Below are 26,612 nucleotides of genomic sequence, written 5' to 3' on the forward strand. Positions count from 1 at the left end.
TACCTTAAACTGCTTAGCTAGGTGGTAGGAGCGGTTCATATTCACCTACTGCCATTGCTATATATATACGATAGTAGCCTATATCTACTCTATTTCCTCCTTTAGATAGCGTAGGAACTAGGCGGCGCGATCCTCTAGGGACGCTATAGACGCTATTAGGATCGTAATAAACTGTATAGGACTTATATTGAACCTATAGAGGAGGTAGTTTAGGCTTACTCCGATTATAGACAAGTCTCTATTATTAAGCGTAAACTAGTAGGCTAGGAGGTGCTTAGGCTAATTATACTGTATAAAGGAGACGAAGATCTAAAAGATTGCCTATACTTCCTAGTTAACCCGCTTTATACCCCTATCTATCTAGGGATAGTAAAAGGTCGACAAAAGCTATTCTACCCCTACTGCCTTATAAAGCGTAGTCTAGAACCTATTTAGCTAGTCTAATCTATAGTCGGTTATAATCTAGGTTAGAAACCTATAAAAGCGCTACTAGACGTTGTAGAACTATAGAGCGTACTCCTCCGCCTTTATCAAATATATAGCCTCGAGCTATATATATTTGGAAAGGCGGTTGGTAATCACTATAAGGTAGTAAAGCGCCTCCTTATTCCTTATAGGGAGGTCGATTATAAAGTTAATAGAAATCTGTTTCTAAAATTAGTTAAGAACTAGCAAAGGCTATAAAAGCCCTTATTGCAACTATCTAAAAATCTTGCTCTAGTAGCACTAATTGTAGTTCCTAATAAATCGCTTTACGTTAGACAATATAAGGTTCTAATAGTAATCCCTCTAGAGCATTTTAAATAGCCTATTATAGCCTAGGTATCCTAATATAGTCGAGTTATAGATCTGTTAGATGATTATAGTAGTTAGAGGCTCCTATATAGGGAGCTAAAGCTAGCTATAGAACAAGAGTACGCTTTATATATTAAGGGAGTAGTCTACGATCTAGGTCTATACTATATTTGCCTTCTTTAGGAACTTCTAGGCCCTATTATAAACAGCCTAGAGCTAGTAAGTGTAGTGCTCGTCTTTAACGACACTCTTATCCTAAAGGGCAGCTAGCTACTTATCTTCGAAGAGTATCTCCTCTGTAGACAGTCTAGCCTCCTCCTATACACTAGTCTAGTACACTTTGATTAAGGGGAGTAGCTAGGCGATACATTGGCTATCCTTAGGCTTATCTTATTCGCGTTGAGAGAGTATATTAGGGCATAAAGCCTAGGACCCTAGCTAGTATTTTAGCTCGAAGTTAAATAAGGAAAGTGTCTCCGCCTATTAGGCTTGTTATTCGCTAATTAAACGTAGCTAGGAGAAGTACTTAAGGTTCTTATAATTAGTTAAGATAGTAAAGGGAGCTACTATACTCTAAAGCTCTACCGACTATACTTTAAAGTAGAAGATAATAGTCAATAGCTCTTTGTTATAGATAGTATAGTTGCATTTGGTAAAGCTTAGTTTTATAAAGTAGTAGGCTATAGGATAAAGAACCCTATCCTCCCCCTACTAGGATAAGTATCCGCTAAGCGCTATACTAGAATAGTCTACTTCTACAATCGTCTCCCTCTTAGGATCCTACTAGATAAGGATTAGCTCCGATATAAATGTAGCCTTAAGTGTATTAAAGGCCTCCTATTCCTCCTTGCCCTAGTGGAACAGAATATTCTTATAGGTAAGGCGTATTAATAGAGCTACTTTCTTAGAGAAGTTGGGGATAAAGTTGTAGTAGAAATTTATAAATCTAAGGAAGCTCTATACTCCTTAGACCCTATAGGGTACCTCCTATTTATAGATAGCCTTGATCTTTTTAGGGTTAGGACGGATATAGACTCCTACCTCTATAATATACCCTAGGTACTTAACTTCTTTTACTACAAATATATATTTCTTAAGGTCTAGGTTAAGACCTATATCCCTTAGTCTTTAGAGAACCTTATATACCTTCCTTATATAGTCCTTCTAGCTTTTACTAGAGTATACTAAGATATCGTTGAGGTATATTGTTATATAGTCTCCTAGCGTTGGACTAAAGGCGTTGTTAATATATCTCTAGAACATTGTAGAGGCACCTACAAGCCTAAAGGGGTAAACTAGCTACTTAAATAGTCTAAACCTTATATAAAACGCTATAAGATACTTGTCCCCTTTAGCTATTTGGATATAGTAGAATATAGCCCTAACGTCTAGCTTTATAAGCTATTTAGCCCTAGCTAGGGACTAAAGAGTCTCCTTAATTAGGGGGAGTAGGTACTAGTCCTATTTAATAATCTTATTTAGGGCTTAGTAGTCTATATAAAACCTCTACCCTCCTCCTAGCTTCTTTATAAGGAGGACTAGGGTAGCTACTAATAAGGAACTTACTTAAATCTACCCTTTATCTATTAGGTCTACGACCTACTTCTAAATCTCTAGGAGGTAGTCCCTTAGTATATTGTATAAGGGGCCCTAAAGGAGCTTAGAAGGCTTTCTATCTAGGCCTATCTTAAAGCAGATATAATAGTCGGCTTCCCCCTAATAGGGAGGTAGGCCGTTCGCCTTTTCCTTGTCGAAGAGGTTAGCGAAGTTATATAGCTCCTTTGGCAAAGCAACTTTCGAGTCTAGTTTATCTTTAGGCTAGGAGATAGCTACTTCTAGGATAGTAGTCATCTTATAAATACTAGTGACAAGGAATATATCCTAGGCCCCTTTAGACTTCTTCCTCTATACTCTATAGGCTAGGCCTATAAATACTACGCTTATAATTAGAGTAGTATTAGTTTCCTTTTAACGTAAAGAGCATTTATATATTTGTAGCCCCCTTTGCGAATTAACAGTAAGGACTCTATTAGTAAGGTCTAGTGTAATCCTATAGTAGTTTATCTAAAGGAGCCCTAATATAACGTTATAGGCTAGCCCTAGGACTATATAGAATATAGTAGTACTTATCTACCTATCAATATCCATTATAATATAGGCAATGTATATAATCTTCTTTATAATCTACACCTCTTTGACAATAACGCCTAGGATATAGGAAGTCGATAGGCTTACCTACTCGATCTTTAACCTTTAATATACTCTTTCGCTAATAGCTCTATAGCTCTAGTACCTACTATCTATTTATATATTTATAAAACTAAAGGAGTTTAGAAAAACTAGGATAAGAAAGGGTAGCTTATCTATTCTCTCTCTAATCTCTATAAACTTGTTCTATAAACGGTTAGGTCCTTTCGGCCCTTATATAAGACTTTGTATAGGGGCTACTCTTTTCCCTCCTCCTCCTTAGAGGAGGAGTCCTCTTCTACCTAGTCCTTAGCCTCTAACTTATTAATATCGACCTAAGGAGCTAGCCTCTTAGCTAAGGTAAAGGGATAGGCGGCTACAAAGTAACCCTAGCGCCTATAATGAATATAGACTCTAGCCTACTAATACGCTATATATACTTCGTCGTTTACCTACTTTACCTATAGTATATCTATACTACGTTTCCCTCCTTTCTACTACTACTTCCCTCTATAACCCTAGTTAGCTCCCCCCTAGGTAGGGGCAATGTAAGTTGTATTAATCCTAGTTATTAGTGTATCTCCTTCTATATCCTTCTCTATATCTACGTTAGGCCTAGGCCGCTTACCCCTAGGCCATTGCTATTTTTCCTCTAGACGAAGGGCCTCTAAGTTGGTAGCGATCTTATAGTACCTTTTGACTACTATAGTATAGTCGTCCTATAGGACCCCCTGCCTAACTACGATATACCCCAACTTTAGAGAGAGGTATCGTTGTAGTTTAGTAAGCTATAGCTCGTTAGTCCACTTAAGCCTCCTAGCCTTCGACAACTTTGCTTTAAAGCGAATAAAAAAGGAGGAGAATAGCTTATTATCTCTTTAATAGAGTAAGTCCAACTCCGTCAAGGCTATAACCTACTTATATAGGTCTATATAGATTGTCCTAAGGTATCTAAAGAATATATATAGGTTATAATTGTTGAGAGGGCCCCTAGACTCGTAGTAGGCTACGACTTTAGACTAGACCCTTTAGCTAAGGTTCCCCTAAACGAATACCTACTATTTATAGAGACCTCTAATAAAGTCCTAGTCCGCCTCTAGAACGTACGTTATTGTAGCTCTCTAAATAGCGAAGAGCTCCTTTTTACCGTCGAAGGGCTGTCCTACTAGGAGGCGCTTCCGCTATATCCTAGGGGCTACTAGGGCTATAGCGTTGGCTATTAGAGCTAGGGTATTAGCTACTATAAGAACGTTTATAGTATAAGCTATAGTAGTCTAAGCTATATAAAGCTCTTCGATAGTTGCGTTTTAATAAGCTATTGTCTTCTATAGGAGCTAGAGGTATTTATAGACCTAATCTAGGTTCAGGACCTACAAGGCGCTAGGGTTGTTTATATTAGCGTCTAGTCTACTCGTTGTTAGCGTCGATATACCTAGTATACTATTCTCGTCTATACCTAGAAGTAGGAGTCGCTCTATTAGCGCGAAGGTAGTTGAAATATAATGTACTAGCCTTATAGCGTCTATAGATAAGTGTACGATATTCTATTCAACTACCTTAAGGAGAGAAAAGGAGAAGTATAGGTGGCGGCCTTTGTATATAGAGTTTTCAGGGGCTTGTGTATAGGGGGCTTGGACCGATGTTATTCTAGGTGCGAGGTGGGCCCACTATGGGCCTGCGCTAGGCTTAGCATAGGACCGCTGTGGATCCTAGGCGTAGCCCCACATACCTAGCCTAGGTATAGCCTAGTCTGTAACACCTAGCTCTATAAAGCGACTATAAGGCATTTCCACCTATAGAGCCTCTAGCTCTACAAAGTGAGAAAGAGGATATATTCTACAATACAATAGAATATATAGTAGAGTAGGAAGCTTAGCCTATAGGGCATAAAGCTCTATAAACGTAACCTTCGACTAATGAACTAGCACCAAATGTACTAAAACCGCGATATAAACCTAAGGAGCCCCTTATACCTATAAGAAGGAGTATATAAATTTAGAAGCCTTCTACGAAAGTACATAAGAATATAGCTCTGAGTATAGCTTTAGAGCGTATATATATTTTCTTTATTAGGTCGTTGGAAATATAGGAAAACCTAGGGTTGAGGTTCTAGACTAATCACCTAGATCCTACTCCCTAGGAAGCCTACAATAGCAACAAGACACTCTTCCCTACGTCTTAAGAGGGTATTAAGACACTTTTCCTAGAGTTGTTCTAAACCCTATATACAATGTTTACTACCGCTACTAGCCAGATACCAACGATATATTACAATACTAAGCTCCCCCTTCTCCTAAAGAGCTAGAGAGACTTAGAGAACTATAAGTATAGGAAGGAGTTTAAGGCGGCTATATATAAGGAGATCCGTAATCTAATGAGCAAAGGAACGTAGCGAGAGATTAAGCGAAAGTATATAAAAATATAGCCTCTGCCCCTAAAATAGGTATTCGACTATAAGCTCGACAAAGATAATAACCTTAAGAAGTGCAAAGCGTATATCTATATACAAAGTAATCTACAAGACACTACTAATATCGCGAATATATATATAGCTACCCTCGCTATACGCTCTTTTCGTACTATTATAGCGCTCGTAGTATACTTCGACCTTAAAGTAAAGTAGTTCGATGTTAAGTAGGCGTTCCTAAATACGAGGAGACTAGATATAGAGCAGGTAATTTATAAGCTTCTAGATAGATTTAAGAAACTAAAGATCTATATAGAGCTTCTAAAAGCTCTTTATAGGCTAAAGGACTTACTACTCCTATAGTATAATAAGTTCTATAATACTCTTAAAGAGCTTAGCTTACAACCTTCTATAGAAGAACTTTACTTGTTTTTTAACCCTAAGAAGAAGATAATCCTTATCTTCTATATTAACAACTTTTTAGTAGTTTACTATTGAGATAACGCTATAGCTATAGAGCGTATTATAAAGGGCATTAAAGCGAAGTATAAGGTATATAAGTAAGGCGATGTCGAGCACTTCCTTAGGATTAGGGTTATCTATAACTATAGAGCGTGTAAGATCTAGCTTATATACGACTAGTATATCGAGAAGATCGTAAAGAAGTATAGTCTCTCCAATATCACGAGCGCTCTAGCTATCCCTCTTCTTATAGAGGAGCTTCGTAAGTTTAAAAGAGAGGCGTCCTCTAAGTAGGTTAAACTATACTAAGAGCTTATAGGCTTAATCCTCTACTCTATAGTTATAATCCGACTAGACGTCGTATTTATAGCTATAAAGCTCTCTTAGTTCCTAACGAATCTAGGACTAGAGTATATCAAAGCAATAAAATAAGTTATTTAGTATCTATATACTATACACTTCCTTAGTATATAGTATAGGGATAAAGGCATTTACTAAATGCTTTAGATTATATCCAATGTATTATATAGGGATAATCTAGATATACAACGCTCTTTATAGAGCTATATTATAATACTCTTTAGAGGATTGATCTCCTAGAAGGCTATATAGTAAAATACTATTACTATATCTTCTACTAAGGTAGAGTTAAAAGCTTTATCGTTTACTATAGCTAAGACAATTGCCTTAAAGCGCTTATTTAAAGACCTTACGTTCAAGATTAGAGAGCTTTAGAGGATCTTCTATAACAATTAGCAAACGATTTAGCTCATAGTAGAAGAGTATACGAGGATCAATACTCGTCTACACTATATAGATATTTATAATATATAGCTTTGCTAAGAGTATTAGAATAAGTAGTTCAATATACTCTACCTCCCTACTATATAAATGCCTATAGACGGTTTAACGAAATAGCTCTTAAGGTAGAAGTTCAAGCACTTCTACGCTCTATTAAACCTTTAAGATATATATTAAGTAAGAAAAGAGTAGAGGAGTCAACTATCTTCTTTATAAAGACTCTCTACTGCTACTATTCTATACTCTCGCCCTATATATTCTAGCAATTAATAAGCTCTGTTATCGTCGCCTTTCCCTAAAGCTAAAGGATCTTCGCCTATATCTCTAACCGCTCTACTAGCTTCATTGTCTATATAACAACCTACTCTAGTTCCTAGTTATTAACTAATTTATCGCTTTCTACCTACTTAGAGAGCACCTTCTACGTCTTACTCTCTATCAACGCTATAGGCGTAAAACTAAGGGGGTTATCTAAGGCTCTACCCTAGGCGACTATAGGGACCTCCTATGCCTACTACTAAGGCTGCTCCTCTACTAGCTCTATTATATCTATATCCTCCTACTCTCTCTCCTCCTTAACCTCTTAGGGATTGTTCAAAAGTATATAAAGTGTAGGACGAATCTTCTTTATAGCCTATTTAGTATTAGATAGGGGGTATAAAGTAGTAGATAGTAGAGACTTACCTTCTAGTTAAAGTCGTTGATAGCTATAGTCAAAGCTTATACCTTCTCTATAGTAGTAGGTAGGATCGGCTTATAGCTATAGTTAAAGCGTTTACAATACTAGCAATATATACTATAGCTATTATAGTTATAGTAGGTTCTATCGTAGAAGCCTATAAGAGTAGCGTATATATAACCTAGGTATAGGATCTTACACTCTATAGTTATTGATAGTATATAACTAGGGGGTATATTAGAGCGATATAGTAATAAGCTAGAAGGAAGAGCGTATAACTTACTTAACTAGAGGACTATAGCGCTAGTTAAAAGAAGATGTAGCAAGCTCTTTAGAAGCGGTATATAGGGTAGTAGGTTCTACTATAAGCTCTTTAGCACTGTTACCCTCCTCTAAAAGGGTAGGCGAAGGTATAGGCAATTCGTTTAAAAAGATGTCGAAGTATAGAGGTATAGTGGTCTTATACGCTTTAGAAAGCTAGGAATAGTAGTAGTAGTAGCTACTATACATATAAACAAGAGGATATATATAGGAAGAAGGAAGCTTGAGCTCCTATAGATAGGAATTTATACCTCCCCTAGATCTAAGTGCTCTAATTAGTTAGAATTACGCTTTAGAATTTCTTATAGCCTTATACAACCTACTCCTATATAACCTACTATTCGTAAAGATTTCCTATATTCTAGTTTTTTATAGTTCAGTTGTTCAACTTATACGTATTTAGATGCTCTGTTGAACAACTAGGGGGTATATCACGTTAGGGGTAAAGGGCTCAGAGCTTAGCACAGCGCACTAGCTATAGCTTCCCCACTCCTAGATATATATATACCACGCTCTGTTTAGTCTTTAGCTCTCCTTTGTATTAGAACAACGTACTCTCTCTTTATATTCTGATACTCTACTACGATCCCACCGTTGCATCCACACCTCGCAGCTCGCTGTAGCGTGTCAGTATGTGCTTGTCTTCAAGCTGTTCCGATGATCGGATCGGTTATCGGTCCGCTGGGAAAACGGTTGGGACAACGCAGCACTGAAAGGCGCCATCAAGAAGCGGTGAGGCCGTGGCAGGAGATGATTCAGAGGGCAGCAAACGGCAACAGCTCAATCAACCGGCAGCCGCCAGACCGGCGAGCGGCGATGGCTGGTGGCTATCCAGTGACATCTTCGTGTCCTGTTCGTTTCCCAGCAGCCGTTCGGGGTTGGTCATTGGCGCGGATTGTCATCCGCCCGAGGTGTTACCTCAAAGGATTCAAGGTCAGCGGCTGCAACTTATCTTCGGATCGGTTCAACACAATGCGGCATGGCTGCTGGTATGTGATGCTCATTTCTAGTTGGCCCTGGTATGAGCGCATGATTGAATGGAGAACACTGCGCGCCGAGGTGTGTCGCAACAACGTCATGCTCAGTTTGGATGGCAACCATCGGCAGCTCAATGCCTACGCCCGCTTGCCATCCGAGTAACATTCGCTTTTGAGCCAGCGGAAAGAGGAGGCCAATAGATGAGGAGGAACGGAAGTGGCCCGCAGAATCATGGCTTGGAAAGCTGCAGGCTCCTCATGCAGATATCATCCGGCCTGCAGCGTCAAGGATGGGTAGGCATGCACACCGCAAGACCAATGAAACGCTTGGGGCGAAAAATAGGACTGCGAGGAGGTTCTTACTGAGACGCCACGATCCGGCAGCTCGACCACGCTGGCATGATACTAAGACCCGAACACGAGGCTGGCGAGGCACAAGTCAGTCTTCGACTCGTACGGCTGGCTGGGAGACACCCGATGTGAAACACCAGTAGACCGGGTCTGCGCAGGGAATTCGTCTAAGAGGAGACAAGAGGCGCAGAAAACGAAGTCGGATCCGTTCGCATCCGTTGATGAGCCAGGTGATGCTGGCAGCTACCGGCCTGTGCGGGGAATCCTTGCATTCACGGGCATAACAACCGCAGTTAAGCTTGATGACCCATCAAACTGCCCATCCGAACCGAGACCCAATAGAGGGTCGCCGTTCCAAGAGTCCGCTCGCTCCAGTTCGCTTGCGTCAGTGGCATGGCTCCTGGGAACGATCCTGCAGTGTCTGCCGGAAGACCACGATGGTAAGCAAGGTCGGGCGGGGTGCCTGATCAGGAACAAGGGGTAGAGTCATTGCTCAACAGGGATCGATTTGTTGTCGCGGCGAGCAACCGAGGGTTCGGATTCCCACATGAATTCGGCAAAAGTTCGCAAGCGGTTGCCATGGCTTTTCCAGTAGACTGATAGGTGCCGGTCCGATGATGCCGCAAGCCGGTCCGGACAAGGTGCGGCCAGGTGATGTTCCCGATGCCGGACGACCCGATGCAACCAAAAAGGAAGTTCGAACTGCCTGCTTCGGGGGCGAACGGGGGCGAATTTCGGCGGTGAAGTCAGGGATGGGCATCCCTGACTGGAAAGCAGCCGACTGGCACGCTGCGGAGTAGCGGTTTGCGGAAGCACCCCCACGAGCTTGTAGCCGAAATCGGGATGCCGATAATCGTCTCCCGGCCGTGGTTTACCCCTCACCCAGCCGGTTGCCGAAATGGGGCTTCAGCCGGTGCCGCTGCGGTTGCACAGCGTCAATGACAGGCTGGAGGAGCTCGAATGCGGCTAACCGCAGGCCGTTTGTTGCACGTGGCACAGATGTCCCTTCGCCACATGCCGCCTCCCAGCGGCGCCCGTTGCAGAGATCGTGCGGCTCACTTCGCGGTCGATGTTCCCCGAGCGGAAAGGCGATGAAGGGTCCGGGTTCTCTACTACCACCCTTTCGTCCGCAGTCATTCCTTGGCCAGCTTCCGACGAAACTCCTTGTCACGAGGAGTCGGTAAGCTAGTGGACAATGCAACCGAACCGACGAATCATGCCGCCAACCGAAGATCCACACCCGCTAGGCCTCAGCAAAGTCGCCGCGGGTTGAACTAGGAGATGACCGGGAGGAGCGGCTGGCTGGCTCCCTGACGACTGCTGACCTTGGCATGGGTTGGTATGGTATGGGAAGACAAAGATCGGCCTTCCGCTTCGCATTGACTGTCTATTCCCGACAGGGATCCGGGGGGCCCAGTGGAGTGAGCGATCCACGGTTTCAGTACACTATAAATGGAAGAGCTCTTGGGACGCCTTTATGCCATGGACGTCTTCTCCTTGAATCCTTGTGCCCAGTTCAACGGCTGCGTGAGCTTACCGATTCAGTATGGTTCTGAGGCCGCTCGATCCCCCGCCCGAGGGAAACGGGGTTGACGGCGCCAGGACTGTGGAGAAATCGGCCGTGCTGCATCGAGACCTTCGGTACCGCTTCCATTCTGTGGCAGGAGGTGAAGGCAACCACCTTGTGCTTGAGGATGGCCGCAGGGTCTTTGACGCGTCAGGAGGTGCTGCGGTTGGTTGCCTTGGCTGGGGCAACGAGAGAGTTGCCCGGGCCGTGCTGAGGCAGATGCTGGCTATTCCGTATTGCTCGACCGTCTTTTACACGACAAGGGCCCAGGAGGAGCTCTGCCGCTTCTTGGTCGACTCGACCAACGGAAAAATGAGCCGTGCCTATATTGTGAACTCAGGTCAGTATTGAATGCTTTTGACTGAATCGCAACCACGTGGCCCAAGCTAATCCGCACCAGGCTCCGAGGCCATGGAGGCGGCGGTTAAGCTCGCGAGGCAGTATTTCCTTGAGCTACCCGAGCCCGAGAACAAGAGGGTCCGCTTTATCTCCCGCAGGCAGTCCTACCACGGCATCACGCTCGGTGCGCTAGCAGTGGGTGGTCACGAATATCGACGGGCAAAGTTCGAGCCGCTGTTGATGAAGAACGTCTCCCGGGTGTCGCCATGCAACGCTTTCCGCGGCAAGATCGCGGGCGAGACCGACGAGGACTATGTATCCCGACTTGCCAACGAGTTGGATAATGAATTTCAAACCGTCGGACCAGAGACGGTCTGCGCGTTTATCGCCGAACCTGTCGTGGGCGCAGTAAGTGCTCGTTCCCCTCATTTTTGCTGTCTCGGCTGGCACCAACGAAAAAGCATCTAGGCCCTGGGATGTGTTCCTTCAGTTCCCGGGTACTTCAAGGCAATGCAGGCTATCTGTCGAAAGTACGGCGCCCTCCTCATCCTGGACGAGGTCATGTGCGGCATGGGCCGGACGGGGACCCTGCATGCTTGGGAACAAGAAGGCGTCGTCCCGGACATCCAGACCATCGGCAAGGCGCTGGGTGGCGGGTACCAACCTGTCGCGGGAGTCCTGGCCAGTCACCGGGTGATGGACGTGATCGAGCGGGGCAGCTCGTAAGCAAACCCGGCCCTTCTGTCTGCACGCAGGATATCGCTGATCGAGGGTCCCGCGATGTGCTAACACAAACACTCTACCTAGCGTTTTCGTCCACGGTCACACGTATCAAGGCCATCCGGCCGGGTGCGCCGCAGCGCTTGAAGTGCAGCGGATCATCCGGGAAGAGAATCTGCTGGCCAACGTGCAGGCCATGGGGGCGCTGCTTGCCAAGCGACTGCGAGAACGACTGCAAGACCACCCCAACGTGGGCGACATCCGCGGGCGGGGGCTCTTCTGGGGCGTCGAATTTGTGGCCGACAAGAGTACGCTGGCGCCATTCCCGGCCGATGCACATGTCGCGCCGGCAATATGCGAACGCGGCGTGGTCAAATACGGAATCAGCCTGTATCCGGGCTCCGGCTCAGCCGACGGCATCCGTGGCGACCATGTTATCATTTCCCCTGCGTTTAACGTGCGCAGCGAGGAAGTCGAGTGGATCGTCGATGCGGTTGGCCGTCTTGTGGATGACTTCTTTGCGGCTGGAATTCCTATTGGCGGGGCTTCCGCCTGATGAGTTGAAAGCCGGGAGTTTTGTTGGAAACCGATTCGACTGTTGATGAGCAGGACTTGTCAACCAGCGAGGTGGTTGTTGGGAGTTGTCTGCTAGCTGAACATCAGCTGTGCGGACCGAAAATTACCGACGGGGACCGGGTAACGTAACCGAGGCCTTAGCACCTCAGATGGGCCAGTTGGCAACATGTTCCTGAGAGTGTATATTGTCTTGCCGCGCAAAGACAAAGTGGAATCTCTATCATATCAGTGTCAAGGCGTGGAAGACACATTACGCACTACCCGAGGGCCAAAGGAAAAGTGGGTATTTTCGCAGCCCTCTCTTCTTCCAGAAGAGAGGGGCACAAAATTGCCGGACACCCCAAAAAAACCGGACACCTCCGTACCCATTTTTGTATATGATCGCGTCCTGGCACAAGGTATCGCAATTCGCAACCGTATCAATTCGACCACCCTACAAATACGTAGAATAGCTTAAAAAGCTTAAAAACACAATAAAATTCGATCTAGATTAAATTGAAATATACTTATATAATATATAGCTAGCTTATATGCCCTGACTACGCGCCCCAACTGCTCCCCTGACTATACGCCTCTAACTGCTACCTACTTACTATAAGGCGGCTAAACCTATAGATACTAGCTCGCTATTGCCATCTAGGCGTATTTGTATATATAGCGAACCATTACAATCCTCCCTAGCTATAGATTCTTAGTGTTGAGCTTCCTACGCTATGTGCCTCCTCGCCTTATATACCTACTACTTTGCGATAAGCCTATTGATCCTATTGTAGGCCAGTTGGCGAACGCCTTCGCTATTGTAAATGCTTCTATATAGTAGAGGCGAATTAGTATTATCGTTGGCATTATCGTTAGTATTATCGTCGTTAGATTATATCTAGGAGAGGCCATTATCTTTATTGGTAAATAGCTCCTATTTATCGTCTACCTAGATACTACGTTGCATTGGCTCTAGCTCTAGCACTAGGAAATCGTATAGCAATCGCTCTAGCCTATAGATATTCGGTTCTTTGCTTATTATATCGATAAAGAAGAAGGGCTTAGATAGAGGATCCTCGCTATACTACGTATTAAAGATTGAACGGTCGTTAGGATTAAGAGGTATAATATCGTTGGTCTAGCTAGTCTTTTTAAAGAATTTTTCGAAGGTTGCTATCTATAGGCGGCCATTGCCTATAACCTTGTTGTTTAGTATCCTTTTCCACTCTATCTACTCCTTTTTAAACTCCTTTTCCCTAGTATATACAATGTTCTTCACTACCTTGCAAAATTCCTTAGTAATAGCCTCTATATACCTCTGATCACAAGTAGCTTATATATAGCAAATATCTTCGATAGATATACTAATAATAATAGCGCTAGATAGCTAGACTAAACGCCCCCTAGCTCACTTTATAGTATATAATGCTAGCTATTGTTTATTGTTAGCTATAAATATAGTAAGGTGCTCTTATATAAGCTGACCTTCTTATATTATAGTAGCGATATCTATAATATAATAGTGCGTTAGGGAGTTGAATATATCGTTATACTTAGTTTAAAGGCGTTTAACGCCTTTAGTAGCCAACTCCTAGCGATCCTACTTCGGAAGCAACAAAGGATATACTACGCTATTAGCCTAGAGGTTAGTATCTTCAAGCTTAGCAATATAGATAGTATAGTTCAATAGCTATATCCCTAACCTTATAAAGCTAAAGATAATCCTATTCTTTGTAAAGCCTTTATCAACGATTTGCTAGTTATATATTAGAACTAGTAATAGGTTTAGCTCTAGGCAAGGCAATGAACCTAGAGGTTCTTAATAAACTATATACGTATAAAGGTTAGCTCGCCCTAGCGAACTACCTAGCGAAGGTATATTTAATATACCTTCTTAATATATTGGAATATACCTATATCTATTAGCTACGTCTTATATAATAAATGCAGTAGTAGAAACTCGATAATAATGTTGTATATAAGGCAGTATTTATAGATATCTAATGTATAGTGCTCTAAGAAGCTATCTATTACTAATAGGCGGTAGATACAATCCTTAGAGCATATATTATTCTACTCAAATTCTATAATATCGTCAGGGCTCTAGAAGCTATATACACTATAGCTAAACTACTCTTTGAATATAAGCTTATACACCTAAACAATAGGATAGTATTAGAAAGAGTGCCTATTAAAGTGCTAGATCTAGTCGGCTATAATATCGTAGTTACTAAACGCTATTTCCAAGGCGTTGAACTATATCTCACTATCGAGGCTATCGACATTCTAATTCTCGTTTAGCCACTGCTTAAAGATACTATATATAGGTATAGCGTTGCTAATAGCATTGGTATAACTAATCAAGGTTATCGACTCCCTATTATAGAGGTCAAAGAGCTTTAGCTAAGAAAATAGTATAGTAAATAGATAGTAGACCCTTAGTATCAAGGAACAACCTCTAACCTTCCTATTCTTCTTCGTCTTAATAGCTAGGATCTAAAACTTCCTACTTAATATCGCTAAGCAATAGCCTATCTTATCGACGTTCCAACAACTAGCTACTATAATCTTAAACCTCTTAATAGCATCTTTATAGTAGTCGAAGAACTTGTTTAGCTTATCGATCTATTGCTAAGTAGATAGTTATATAGCCTCTACTAGCTTCCTACTCGTTATAAAGTATATAAGATAATCGAACCGCCAATGTACCTACTAGGCGTAGCTAATAGGGCCTATAGGAGGAATATAGCGTACCTATAGGCGATTTATAGCGCCCTCGATAAGATCCTACGTAGGCAAAGATCCTAAGGTGGATAGCCACTCTATATATATATCGAGGGCACTGTCTTCTATATCTATAAACGTACATAGCTGCTTAGCGATACAATAGGTATTTAGTGTTGGCAAGCCAGTATTACGAAGAGCCTTAAGATATATAGCAATTTACAATTTACTATAGCTAAACCGCTTAGCCGTAATACAAAGAGAAGGCATTATATAGCCATTGGCCTTACCTCGAAGGTAGTTAGTATAATAGTGTACAAGGGCGTTGTTGAGCTAGTGGGCGACGTGTACATTGCACGGCTCGGGCAGGAGGTTCGAAGATCTAGGTATATCAAAACACTATAAAAAACATTACCACTTGCAAGTTGGCTAGTGGCAATAGCTTCAAATTAATACGGTTGACGCGGTTGTGATCCCCTATGCCAGGACGCGTTCGTATACAAAATTAGGTAGGGAGGTGTCCGGTTTTTTTGGGGTGTCCGGCAATTTTGTACCCCTCTCTTCTGGAAGAAGAGAGGGCTGCGAAAATACCCACTTTTCCTTTGGCCCTCGGGTAATGCATCATGGCCAAATCACGTTTCAGGCTGGGCTGTTCGCGGAGCTGTTCCAAAGCGCCTGTCACGTTGTTACCCAAGTACGGAGGAGTTAACCTACTGTAACACATTGAGGCGGCATGTGATTGGTGCATCAGGTGGCTGGACAGGGGCGGCCAAGAAGTGGGAGCAATGCTGCGGCTGCGTGCGCCTGCAGCCAGCTCCCCTCCATCCACCGAGCTCTCCAACAGGACATCCACCCACTCCACCATCCACCTGGCTAAGGAAAACCACAAACATGGCCGTCGGGGCCGTCAACGGGCGGCACGCCGCCGACGAAGAGGCCCGGGCCGAGGTCGACGTGCTCAACTCGCGCCTCGAAAAGACGACGCAGTTGACCAAGAAGATCCAGGCCTGTCTCGGCCGGCTCGAGTCCACGGGGAAGAGTGTGCGGGACGTCGCAGGACCCCTCAATGGAGAGACCAAGAAGCTGCAGATTCTCGGCAACAGTACGCGCCTCATGCTGTGTCTCGGCTCTGCGCCAGCCCCACGCATGGAATGGTGCGATGCTAACCTGTTCGTCTCCAATTCTGCACATAGACATCGAAGCCGTGCTTGCAGCCATCGAGCGCCTGCGCCAGCCGGCCGACAGCAAGAATGACGAAGAACAGATCATACGGATGGGCCCAGACAAGGCCGGTCTGCCCAACTATCTCGCGTCCATCAAGCGCCTGAACAGGGCGCTCGCCGAGATGAAAGCCTCGAACCTTCGGGCCACCCAACAGACGGTCGCCGAGCTGGAGCGCCTGATCAAGCTCGGTAACACACAGCTGGAGAGCTCCTTTGACAAACTGCTTCGGAACGAGACGCCTCGGGCAATTGAGCCGCTACACTTTCTTACGAAAAACAAGCCATTTCCGGTGCTGTCCCAAGACAAGTTTGCCAGGCTGGGCCTGATGAACTCGTATGTTGCCAGCGTGCACCGCCAGAGCAGCGGCGGCGGAGCGCCGCAAGACTCGCCAATCGCCAAGATCTACATCGAAATTCGGTCACAGTACCTTGCCTCAAGCTTAGTAAACCTTGCCACGGCAAGCACCAGCACGGCCAAGAAGAAGAATGCCGATGCGATCTACAGAGCGGGGACGAGCGGGATAGGGACATACGCCCAGGCGATGGAGGGCCTCTTCCTCGCCGAGTACGAGAACATCTGCAACATCTTCACAAGGGAGGATTGGGGACCGGTGTTCGAGGCCACATGCCAGCCCTCGCTGGTGGAGCTGGGGAGGACGTTGCGGGAACTGAACGGGCATATCAAGTCCCACATGTCTACCGACTGCTATCTGGCTTACGAGATCGTCGAGATCATCTCGGGCCTGTCGAACAACCTGGAACGGCGGACAGGCGAGCTCAAGAGCTCCCTTGCGGCATCGCTGAAACCGGTTCGGGAGACGGCAAAGTCGTCCTTATCCGAGCTCCTCGAAGAGACCAAGAAGAGAGTCCACAGTCTACAGACGCTCCCATCGGACGGCGCACCGGTCCCCATCGTGTCCGAGACGATGCAGCGGCTGCAGACAATGGTAGAATTCCTCCGACCCATATCCAGTATCATGATTTCCCTCGGTGACGGGGGGTGGAAGTCGGCGGCGGCGTCCAGGGGCGGCGTAGGGGACGCCATCCCTAGCCTGGCGTCCTTCGACATCGGCGCCGACGGGAAGGAGATCTTCGCGCACTACTGCACCGACACGATTGAGGCGCTCATGATGGCCTTGGACTCCCGGGCAAGGCTACTGCTACAAAAGAAGCCCGTCATGGGCGTCTTCCTGGCCAACAGCGTGGCCATCATCGACCGCGCCATCCAAACCTCGGAGCTCGCGCCCTTGCTCGAGTCCCGTCTGGCGGCTCTCGAAACGTGGCGCAAGAAGGCCACCAGCCTGTACACCGAGACGTGTAAGGACGTCAGCGTGCACCTCTTCGACGTGATCCACACCAGCCGCGGCATGGGCGGCGGCGGCGGCGGCGGCGGAGGGCGACCGACGTCGGGGCAGGGCGGCGCCGGCGTGGTGGACTCGGCGTCAATCCTCAAGGGCCTGAGCTCCAAGGACAAGGAGAACATCAAGGGCAAGTTCGCCGCCTTCAACGCCAGCTTCGACGACATGGTGCTGCGCCACAAGGCCTACACCATGGAGCGCGAGGTGCGCCAGCTCTTCGCCAAGGACATGCAGAACATGATCGAGCCGCTGTACAACCGCTTCTGGGACCGGTACCACGAGGTCGACAAGGGCAAGGGCAAGTACGTCAAGTACGACAAGTCGGCCATCGCGGCCGTTTTCCTCACGCTGTACTAGCCCTGGCTGGCGGTGCTGGCTGGCTGCTGGCCGCTGGGCCCTTGCTGGGCCCTTGCTGGTGCCGGCATGGGACAGAGCGTGTGACAGTCCGCCTTCCCCTCTTGCGTCAGCCCGCTGTTCCATCGCGTGCGTTTATTGGGTGACATCCGCAGCATCGACGCCGGGAAGGGGGTACCATTCTCGGTTGCTTCCGGCCATTGATAAGGATGGGGAAGCGGTGGGCCTATCGTGCGGGACACGATGGTTTGGGCTTGGATCTCTCTTGGCCGTTTTCCTCTGCTTCTTTTCTCTGAGCGTGGATGGATTGTCTTGGCCGTCTACCGATTTCTCATCTCTGGCTGTATCTGCCACTCGCCACCTCTTTCACCTCGCCCCTGTTTTATCTGCTGCATTTCTTTTCCGTTTTGTGCGTCTCGATCTCACTGGGTGCGGCGAGTTTTCCTTTTTTTTTTTTTGTTCATGGCCAAGAGCGACGGACGGCCTTTGATACCACTCTGGAGGGAAGACGAGGGATATGATAGCGTGGCGTTTTGCATAAGGGATGAACGGAGCGATGTGTACATGCCTCTACATACATCGCTGTCTCAATGATACATAGTGGACCCAGCTTAGGCACACTGCAGCTGGAGATAGTGTAGACGTTGCCTGGTCTCTCTTTGCCATACCGCAGTACGTAGCACTGCCGATCCTACCCAGGTAGGCAAGCAACATCCACAAGTCAGGATGTGCTTGCGTCTGGGGACAGTGCTGTGGACCACTTCACTACGCTGGAGTTGTTGAGGGGGGTGCAGCAACCGTTTTGCTCACACCTTAGTGGACTGCAGTGTATAAGTAGACAAGGCACACCGTTCCTTTCCTGGTTGAAGCGAAGCTTCAAGATGCAGCTCCGTAGCAGTGATCACATAGACATAGTGTAGGCACTGTAGGAGCGAAGCTTAGCTTCGATATAGGTAACTAGTGTCCTGCACATGGAGTTGCACAGCAGACTGACAACCACTACCCGGCCCTTCTGGTTCCCCGTTGTTGCGTCGTCCCTTGTCTTTCCCAACACATTGTCTTGTCTGGCCCTCTCCACTGGCATCCTGGTCAGCTACTGCATGGACTCCTGTCGATTTCATGATTGGGGGGACGCTGTGATGCCCGATTATTCCCGCGTAGCGTCCATGTCAGCCGTGCCTGTCGGCGTTTACAAGTTGTGGACGCAGTGCATGCATATTGCGTGTCATCCAGTTAGTTATCCGGACGACCCGGGGCCGGCCTGGCTGTCTACACTTAGTGTACGGATGTGCTGGACATGGCCGGGATGAAGAGACCCATGGCTGTCTGTGCCTTTCCATGCTTTTTACCTCACCCCTGTTTCGGCATCGGCTCGTTTGCTCACCTCTCCCTAGCTCCATTCAACTAACTACACTATAGCGGCGTCGTCTATACCTAGTTATTGCCCTTTATGAAGAGTTGCATGCTGCAGCATGTATGTACGCAGTCGGAGAGAGCGAAGACCGCACCCCGCCGCATTGCACGATGCACCACAGCATGTCTTGGTATGGAAGCACATACGGAAGAGACTAGTTGATTACTGTGTACAGTAATCCGGAGGTCCATGCAGTCGACAATCCTCCGTGAGCTGGTCCTGCGGGCGGCCGTGGCTGAACAAGCTTTCCATGGTTAACTGTCGTTAGACAAGCTTGTTTGGGTCAAGCCTCCTTCTGTGTTGGCTTGGCGAATCCATCGCTTCAAGGTGAGCTTTGGGGTGAAGGCCCATGGGTATGACAGGGCAGGGGGGCGAAGAGGGCAGGGGGTTTTCTCGGAGCCACGTCACGTCGGCGACAGCCTCGTTTCCTTTTCGCGATCGACGCCGTCACGATATCCGGAGCGAGGTGAACCACGAAGTTGTGATGTCTTTGCGTGAGAGGGTTGCAGAAATGGCCTCTGTGCTGGCCACTGCCCTGCCTGCCTGCCTGCTTGCTTGCTGTCCTTGCTTGCTTGCCTGGACGCTTGCTGCTGCTGGCACTCGTGAGACCTGGGCGGTAAGTAAGTAACTCACTAGTCAAACTACAAAGAGAAGGCTGGACTTGACCTTGAAGCCCTCTGCTCCTGACATCGGGACCCCGGAGCAAAACATCGGTGACTGCCGAGCTTGATGCTTCACCTGATTTGGCAGCTTTGAGCACCGCGTCCTGTGAATGTGGGCCGATTCATGTTTCGTTTCGGATCCGGACAGAACCGAGAGAGGGAGGCGCATGTCCAGGGCAAGGAGCGACAATGCAGGACGCATGGCGCCGCATCGCATGGCCAGGCCAGGAATGCGTGTTTCTGGGGCGGCAGAGGCAGACAGGGGGCCCACCAAGAGGACGCCAGGGATGTGATGATACAGTATGGAGTGTAGTGCACGGAATAGTTAGTGTAGAGGTATGGACGGCTTACACTACACACATACCAGGTAGTTACCGAAGGTACAGATCGTAGAGTTTGAATCATCCCGTCGTACAAATATTCCATTATGTTATGGTCCGCCGTACGGAGGAGGTGGATGCTGCTTCGTTGAAGGTGGGTGCCATCGCCCATGTTTGATGGCTTGCCCGGTGAACTGCTGTCTGCTGTCGGTGAGAAGTGACAAATCTCTGGAGGCGTATCTTGCATGTTTGGTGCCCGATTGCATTGCCATTTCACTGGAGGATGGCACAGTGCGTCTTCACTATTGTGTGATGTGAAACATGGCGCTGAGATGCGTCTGTGACTCAAAGAGCTTCCTATTCTCTACCGAGTCCCCTGATGTCTCGCCAGCAGGCCAAGAACTCGCTATTCTGGACGGAATACTTCCGACTCACAAAGGGAGTAAAGCCACCAGCAACCTTGGAACCCTTGTGACTCTCATACCTGGCCCGTCAAGTGGCTATCAAACGTCTTGCGCCATTGCCCGATGGAAACGCCTCCCACCCCGTCCATGACGATCGCGACTAACTAGTGTAACGTACGGAGTATACATCGCTAAATCCCAAGACAAGCCAACCAAATAACGTTACCCCTGCAATAGTGACGCCGTAATCAGTGATCAGGAAATTTCCCCCCCCCCCCCCCCCCCCCAAAGCGCCAGACGAAACCCAAAGCGACGCAAATCCCGCTCCGTTCAGCAATGCTCAAGTGACCGTGGCAGATTTGACAAATACCGAATTAGGAAACGGAAAAAGCCGAGTACAAGACAGAACTCGACGCAGGAAGTTTGAACCACATCCCCCACCCCCTCTGGCTTGAGGTGGGTGTGACGAGACGATGCGGACAGTCCCGGGAGAGAGAAGCTGTCCAGCAGCTCGACCTCGTCCAACGACGCCTGCCCTGCGCCCTGGCCCCCTGGCCCGCCGTCAAGGTTCCCGCAGACAACCATGCGGGTCGCCCACACTTGTCCCGCGCAGCGGAGGCAGCAATGCCGGGCGCCCTCGATGGGGGCCGTCAGCCTTGCATGCGGAGGTAGGATCAGGAAGAACTAGTGCAGAGCGTGCATGGCGCCCAGCATCTGACGGGCGAGGGCGCCCCCGGGTCCTGATGTAGTGTGTAGTGCAGTGTAGTCTTTGCCCCACGAGTGGACGATCGGCGTCGATAGCCGATCCAGAGAATCTCGTCTTTCGATGAAGGAGGGTGCTCCGTTGGGGTTGTCCCGTGCGCGGTGTGTTTCTGGCGAGAGGAAACGAGGCCGCGGGCCTCCGCGAAGAAGAGAGTCCCAAAAGAAGAAGCTGGGCGGGTCCGACCGATCTTCCCCCCTCCCCCCCCCCCCCCCCCAAGGCGGAGGAGGGCTAAGGACTGAGAGGCTGAAGATCGACGTGCGGGAGAGAGAGGCAGGAAATGCTGTTGCTCAGCCATCCATGCCCCATCCTCCCAGAGATGCTCCGTGTCAACCGGTGAGAGTATCAGCTGCGCTGTGGCGCGGCCTGCATAATGCGTCCGTGGCGGCGTTGCATGCAGCTGGCCGAATCGGGCGGGTTTGACTTAGTACGGGCAGCGGGCGCAATGCTCGCTGCTCGGGCAGTAGTCGTGAGTGCCGAAGTCAACAGCTTTGCAGCAGTACGAGCAGCAGTGGTTGACGAGTTCCTCGTACTCCCTGACGGCCATGTTGGATGTTTTGCGTGTTTGGTGAATGAAGGCAGGATGGGATAGGAAGGACGACCTGAGCGTTGCAGGAGTTGACTTGCTTCGGAAGTTCTGCGCGAGGAGGAGGCACGGACGACAACTCGGGCTGTCGAGTCTGGATAGCCAGGAGAGGTGATGGATGGAGGTGACAAGCGATGCCGAAAAGATAGGATGGATCAGGTTGTGAGGACGATTGCAGACTCAATGCTTGAGAAGTGAGTTCCGTCGGCTTGAAGACCTTTCACTACTGTGGAGGGCAGCGGATAGGGAGGGTGGAAGCGGGTTTATATATTTTCTCTCTGGCGTTGAGGGGGATGGCGGTGCAGGCCATCGAGTTGAAGGTCAAACTCCTCGAAAAGGAAACACGAAGCTCATGGAAGAAAGGGGAGGGGTGGGACGTTGAATGATGACGGGCAAGGACACCGACAATCGAGACCTGAGAGGTACCTCGCTACATGACGGGATCCCCGCCTTGTTTCTATGCTCTCGGTATAGCTTGGCAAGTACCAGCTAGGTCATTCCCTCCCTTTGTCAGCCCGGCTCAGACGGATGGGGTATCACAAATCAAGGGGTAACGCTAGCGAGCGAGTGAAGCTGGGAGGACGAAAAAAAAGTTGAATCACGCTAAAAGTTGCGATTCGACACACAGCTCGAAGGAAACCGGCACCTTGCCAAGACCAGGCATCCCAGCGCCCGAGTGGAGAGAAAAGGCGAAAGGCCGGGTCACGAGGCACCTCATGGCAGATGGGACAAACGGGAGGCTGCAATTTGTCCACCGCTGGCGACGTGCCTGCCCCCTGGCTCTCAGCGAGCATTCATCCCCTGTCACCCCGGACGGGGCCCCGGCAGCTCCTCTTTCGCAGGGAGCTCCAACGGAACTGCCGCCGCCAGCCATAGTCAGCCATGATATCACTCGTCAGATGGTTGCGCAATCATCAACGCCGTTTCGACCAACAAACCAGCATTGGCTACACTACACTACATACGCCAATTCCTTTCTCGCCGTCCCGAAACTCCCATCCCCATCCAGGGCGAGCCGACCAGCCCGCGCCGGCCGCAGGGCAAGGGAAGGGCCGGCACAGATTGCGCAGCAGCGCCCCGCTTCCCGCTGTGACTTGAATGAGGGGTTAAAGCGCTGAAGCTTGTCGAGATGCTCAGGGCCCGATCAGCGGCCTAAAAAGGGAAGTGAAGAGAAGGATAGGCGGTTTTTCTGCAACGCCCAACCGCAGAGCATTTCCGTCGTCACATGTGTGTTCAGGGCCTGCCCTTGCCCCGGCCTTCTGCGGCCAAAAAAGGCTGTCTCCACAATAACTCAGGTACGGTATTCCGTACTTTGGCACGGAGTCCTCCGTGCGGCCACGGCCAAGGCCCCGAGATAGGTATGTGGGGCTGTTGATGCGCCGCAACGGCATGGGGGTTGCAGAAAGAGACTGCGCAGCTGCGTCGCGAAGTTATTCCGTCGTGTCCGGACAACATGCACGCAGTAATCCCTCACGCAGATGCAAACGCAGGGTGCTAAATTCGGAAGGCTCAGAAGAAGGCTTAGCTGCGACATGCGCCTGACTGCATTGCTTACTTGCCTAAGGGTGAGTGAGATCACCAGCCTCGGATGGGTATTGCAGTTTGTTGATTGTTCGGCTTCAGGACGCTATTCGCACGCCGATATGTACATGACTCCTTCGCATGCTCGGGTCTGTCGGCACCCGTGTGTATTTGTTGCGATCACCCCTGGAGGAGGGGATGCCTGCTGTGAGTGAGCGGCTTCTCAGTGGGTGCACACCGCCCTCGGCCTGTTCCCAGACCAAGGCGTCCGAACATTCAGTCACTGCACCATCGTCTAAAAATGGCGGGGTTTCTGCCCTCGTCGTCGGTCTAAACGGCGCGCTCGAAGCGAGAGCGTGTAGTGTAGCTCCGCACCCCTGCCGGGGTGATCGGCTCTGGGGTGAGGGGTTACGTTAGCCAAGACAAAGGTAAGGTACTGTACCAACACGTCCACCACACATCTCAACCCCGCTATGCAGCCCAATCCAATGCCTTTGCTGGCCATCATGACTGACGATAACGGCTGAGCCATTGCCGTTGACCGTTCCTGGTGCCATCCAGGCGTGAAGCGCGTTCTCGCAGCGGGAGACAGTGCCTTCGATGGGGAATTGGATGAATTGACTGTGCTCAAATACCCACTTGCCCCGGACGGAAAGGCGACCCCGCAACATCCAGCTTGCAAACCTGCTTCTCGACGAGGACCTCTCCGTCAAGCTGCCCGACTTTGAGGGCAGAGACACTTGTGTGATTCTCCGGTCGAGAAGCTAGTATTCAAGATTGCCCATTGTGTGCATTAGCGTGGCAGCATACTCGAGATTCTTATGACGCGAAAAATCAGGCCGAAATTCACATGCTTGGGATGGGTCGTCGAGAGGCCCGTTCCTGTTGCGGAATATGGTGGTGCCCCCAACCATCGTAGTTGCGGCCATATCCAACGCGCCCTTCCGTCTTGGATCGAAAAATAGAGAGGAACGTTGGTTTCCACGATCCGGGAACAGTCCGACACTGACTCTCGCCCGCGGCATGCCCGGTGAGGAAAATGGGGCTGAGGCGGGCGGCTATGTACATACAGCATCTTTCTGCGCTGTGGACTGTCGTACTGTACGCTCGGCGACGCCAGACTCGTGATCGCTTCAACCGGTGCCCGGAAGGGAGAAAAGGGGCAGCCCGATCTGCATGCAACTCTTTGTTGGTCCTCGGCAGCGCTGGATGGTTGCATCATACTCTGGCCAGGCGTGGGGGGATGCCGCTGCGGTGCCCGGCAGAAGATATTCGGTTGTCAACCTGGCGGACAAGAGGGATGTCAACACGATAAGCGGCTTCCCGGATTGCCCGATTTGGACTGCGGCTTCGACGGCCGATGTGGCATCACACCTTGAAGCTTACATATGCCAAATGCAGGTCATTGAGCGGGAATACACTACACTAGTCGTGTTGGTGCCAACCATGCAGAACCTGCGGCAACGGCCGCAATTGCCGTTAACCCGAACGCGTTGCTGGCGAGTCGACTGCTGATCAAGTCGGAACCCGTTAAGGTGGACCTTCGCTTATTATGGAAGCATCTGCGGTGTGGGATGTCATGTGGGCTTGTTTGCCCTGCCAAGCTGAAGGCTCTGAAGCTGGGCTCCTGCTTGAGAGGGGTGCAAAAGAAGGTTTCCAGAAGGCATCTCCATGACCCAATCAGAGACGTCATGATCGTACGAGATCTGCCCTCTCGGTAGTGTACCTTGACAGTTCGTTATCTTGGCGGGACTTCACGACCCTCCGAGGGGGTGGTGCTGCCCGCGCGTGGAGCTACTGGGCTTTGGGACAAGAAGCGGGACGGATCACGGGGTACCCCATCGAATCAGGAGCCGCCCTGGTTTGTGACACCGGTCCCGTGGCCGCCTTACGGAACGTCAGCGAAAGCTATGCCGGTACCCGATAGTCATTGCCTGCACACCGCATACCTCTGTTACCTGGCTGTTGTTTGTTCCTGAGCCCGAGCAAGCGATGCTCGAGCAGGTCAGCTCACATCATCGTCCGACTAAGCCAACCAGAGCTCGAGTGAAAGCCGAAGCCCGAGGCGGCAAACACGGACCCTCCTTGGCCTCCTTGACCTTCGATGAGCTCGTTCCCTCCGAAGGACCGAAGGAACGTCCACTCCGGTCACTCTGGTCCGGTTTGGCTTGTTGTTGGTTTCCAGCTCGATGAAACCCCGGCGACCAAGGACCCAAGTTTTGAACAAACACCACAACTGGAGGCTCTCCGCAAGCGTCGAGAAGCCCAGGCGTTATGATGTTGTTGGCCGATGGTATTCGTACCGAAGCGCCTTCAGAGGTCTGCTCCACTGGCTTCCGATCCGATGTCGCAGAGCCTCCGAGAGCTTGGTAGTGTTGGATCCTATACTGGGCGTCGGCTCCGCCACGTGCGGTTCGAAAGCAAGATAGAGATCGAACACGGCCCTCCGTTGCCCAGGTAAGTTAGTCCTCCCACCGGTGTCATGCGCGCTTGCGCAACACGGACGCCGACCATGTGGTCAAGCAGTCAAGCGGTGAGCATCCCGTGCTGGCTGGTTGGGCGAATCCGAAACGGACGACCCGAGAGAGCGGATGTGACATGCAGGTTGGAAAGCCTTCCTGCGGCTGATCCTTGTGCAACGTGCTTGGTGACGCAATGCTTCAGGGAGAAGGGGTGCGCATTCCGCTGGGCCTCGTGTGCTAGGATTGGTTGGAAAGAGGTTCTCACTCAGCCTGTCACTTTCGGTTTCCCATCCTGAAAAGAAAGTTCCAGAGTCCAAGCGGCCAGGGCAGTCAGACCCGTTGACAGGTTGACGGTTCGAGCATCCCATCCCCGCCTTTCAACAGAGACCCCCACCGCTGAAGCTGAGCTGAAATCTTGTCACAGTTCACCGGTGGGATCGGCGACGAAACACCCCTTATCACAACCTGGATTCAAAGCCACAACCCTAACCCTCCAGCCAGTATCCGGCGCGCACTTCTGAGTGCCGTTTCCACCAACCTGGGGAGCTGGCTCCACCGCGCCCCAGGCCTTCCAGTGAAAAGCAGGCTCTGAGTTTCAGCCGTTTCTCCGAGCTTCAAGCGTGGCCGGGAAAACCATCATCCTCAACTGCCCAAGAGTTGCCT

The 26,612-nt window shown here is 49.1% G+C and overlaps 4 protein-coding genes across 4 annotated transcripts; 2 read left to right on the forward strand and 2 right to left on the reverse strand.

Moving 5' to 3' along the window:
* Nucleotides 1-1,782: 1,782 nt before the first annotated feature.
* Nucleotides 1,783-2,019, reverse strand: THITE_2043885 (uncharacterized protein; the record flags this gene model as incomplete). Its single annotated transcript, XM_003653017.1, has 2 exons — nt 1,783-1,907; nt 1,971-2,019. Coding segments are annotated over 2 exons (174 nt in total), but the record flags the coding sequence as incomplete, so codon positions are not given.
* Nucleotides 2,020-10,287: 8,268 nt separating this feature from the next.
* Nucleotides 10,288-12,474, forward strand: THITE_2115075 (uncharacterized protein). Its single transcript, XM_003653018.1, has 4 exons — nt 10,288-10,887; nt 10,948-11,294; nt 11,355-11,608; nt 11,694-12,474. Exons 1-4 carry the CDS (start codon nt 10,527-10,529, stop codon nt 12,160-12,162), a joined length of 1,431 nt encoding a protein of 476 aa, XP_003653066.1. The 5' UTR covers nt 10,288-10,526; the 3' UTR covers nt 12,163-12,474.
* A 3,065-nt stretch (nt 12,475-15,539) lies between these two features.
* THITE_2115076 (uncharacterized protein) lies at nt 15,540-17,943 on the forward strand. Its single transcript, XM_003653019.1, has 2 exons — nt 15,540-15,987; nt 16,079-17,943. Exons 1-2 carry the CDS (start codon nt 15,777-15,779, stop codon nt 17,821-17,823), a joined length of 1,956 nt encoding a protein of 651 aa, XP_003653067.1. The 5' UTR covers nt 15,540-15,776; the 3' UTR covers nt 17,824-17,943.
* Nucleotides 17,944-21,612: 3,669 nt separating this feature from the next.
* On the reverse strand, nt 21,613-22,165 carry THITE_66688 (uncharacterized protein; the record flags this gene model as incomplete). The annotated part of the gene is made up of 1 exon (XM_003653020.1): nt 21,613-22,165. A coding segment is annotated over one exon (303 nt), but the record flags the coding sequence as incomplete, so codon positions are not given.
* Nucleotides 22,166-26,612: the final 4,447 nt, after the last annotated feature.

Source organism: Thermothielavioides terrestris, chromosome 2, assembly GCF_000226115.1.
Source record: "Thermothielavioides terrestris NRRL 8126 chromosome 2, complete sequence".
Lineage (NCBI taxonomy): Eukaryota > Fungi > Ascomycota > Sordariomycetes > Sordariales > Chaetomiaceae > Thermothielavioides > Thermothielavioides terrestris.

Excerpts from the sequence above, each read along its gene's own strand:
- THITE_2115076 (XM_003653019.1), top strand. The coding sequence starts at position 15,777 with ATGGCCGTCGGGGCCGTCAACGGGCGGCACGCCGCCGACGAAGAGGCC. Across the intron at positions 15,988-16,078 it reads GCTGCAGATTCTCGGCAACA|ACATCGAAGCCGTGCTTGCA; the intron begins GTACGCGCCTCA and ends TTCTGCACATAG.
- THITE_2115075 (XM_003653018.1), top strand. The coding sequence starts at position 10,527 with ATGGTTCTGAGGCCGCTCGATCCCCCGCCCGAGGGAAACGGGGTTGAC. Across the intron at positions 10,888-10,947 it reads TGCCTATATTGTGAACTCAG|GCTCCGAGGCCATGGAGGCG; the intron begins GTCAGTATTGAA and ends AATCCGCACCAG. Across the intron at positions 11,295-11,354 it reads CCGAACCTGTCGTGGGCGCA|GCCCTGGGATGTGTTCCTTC; the intron begins GTAAGTGCTCGT and ends AAAAGCATCTAG.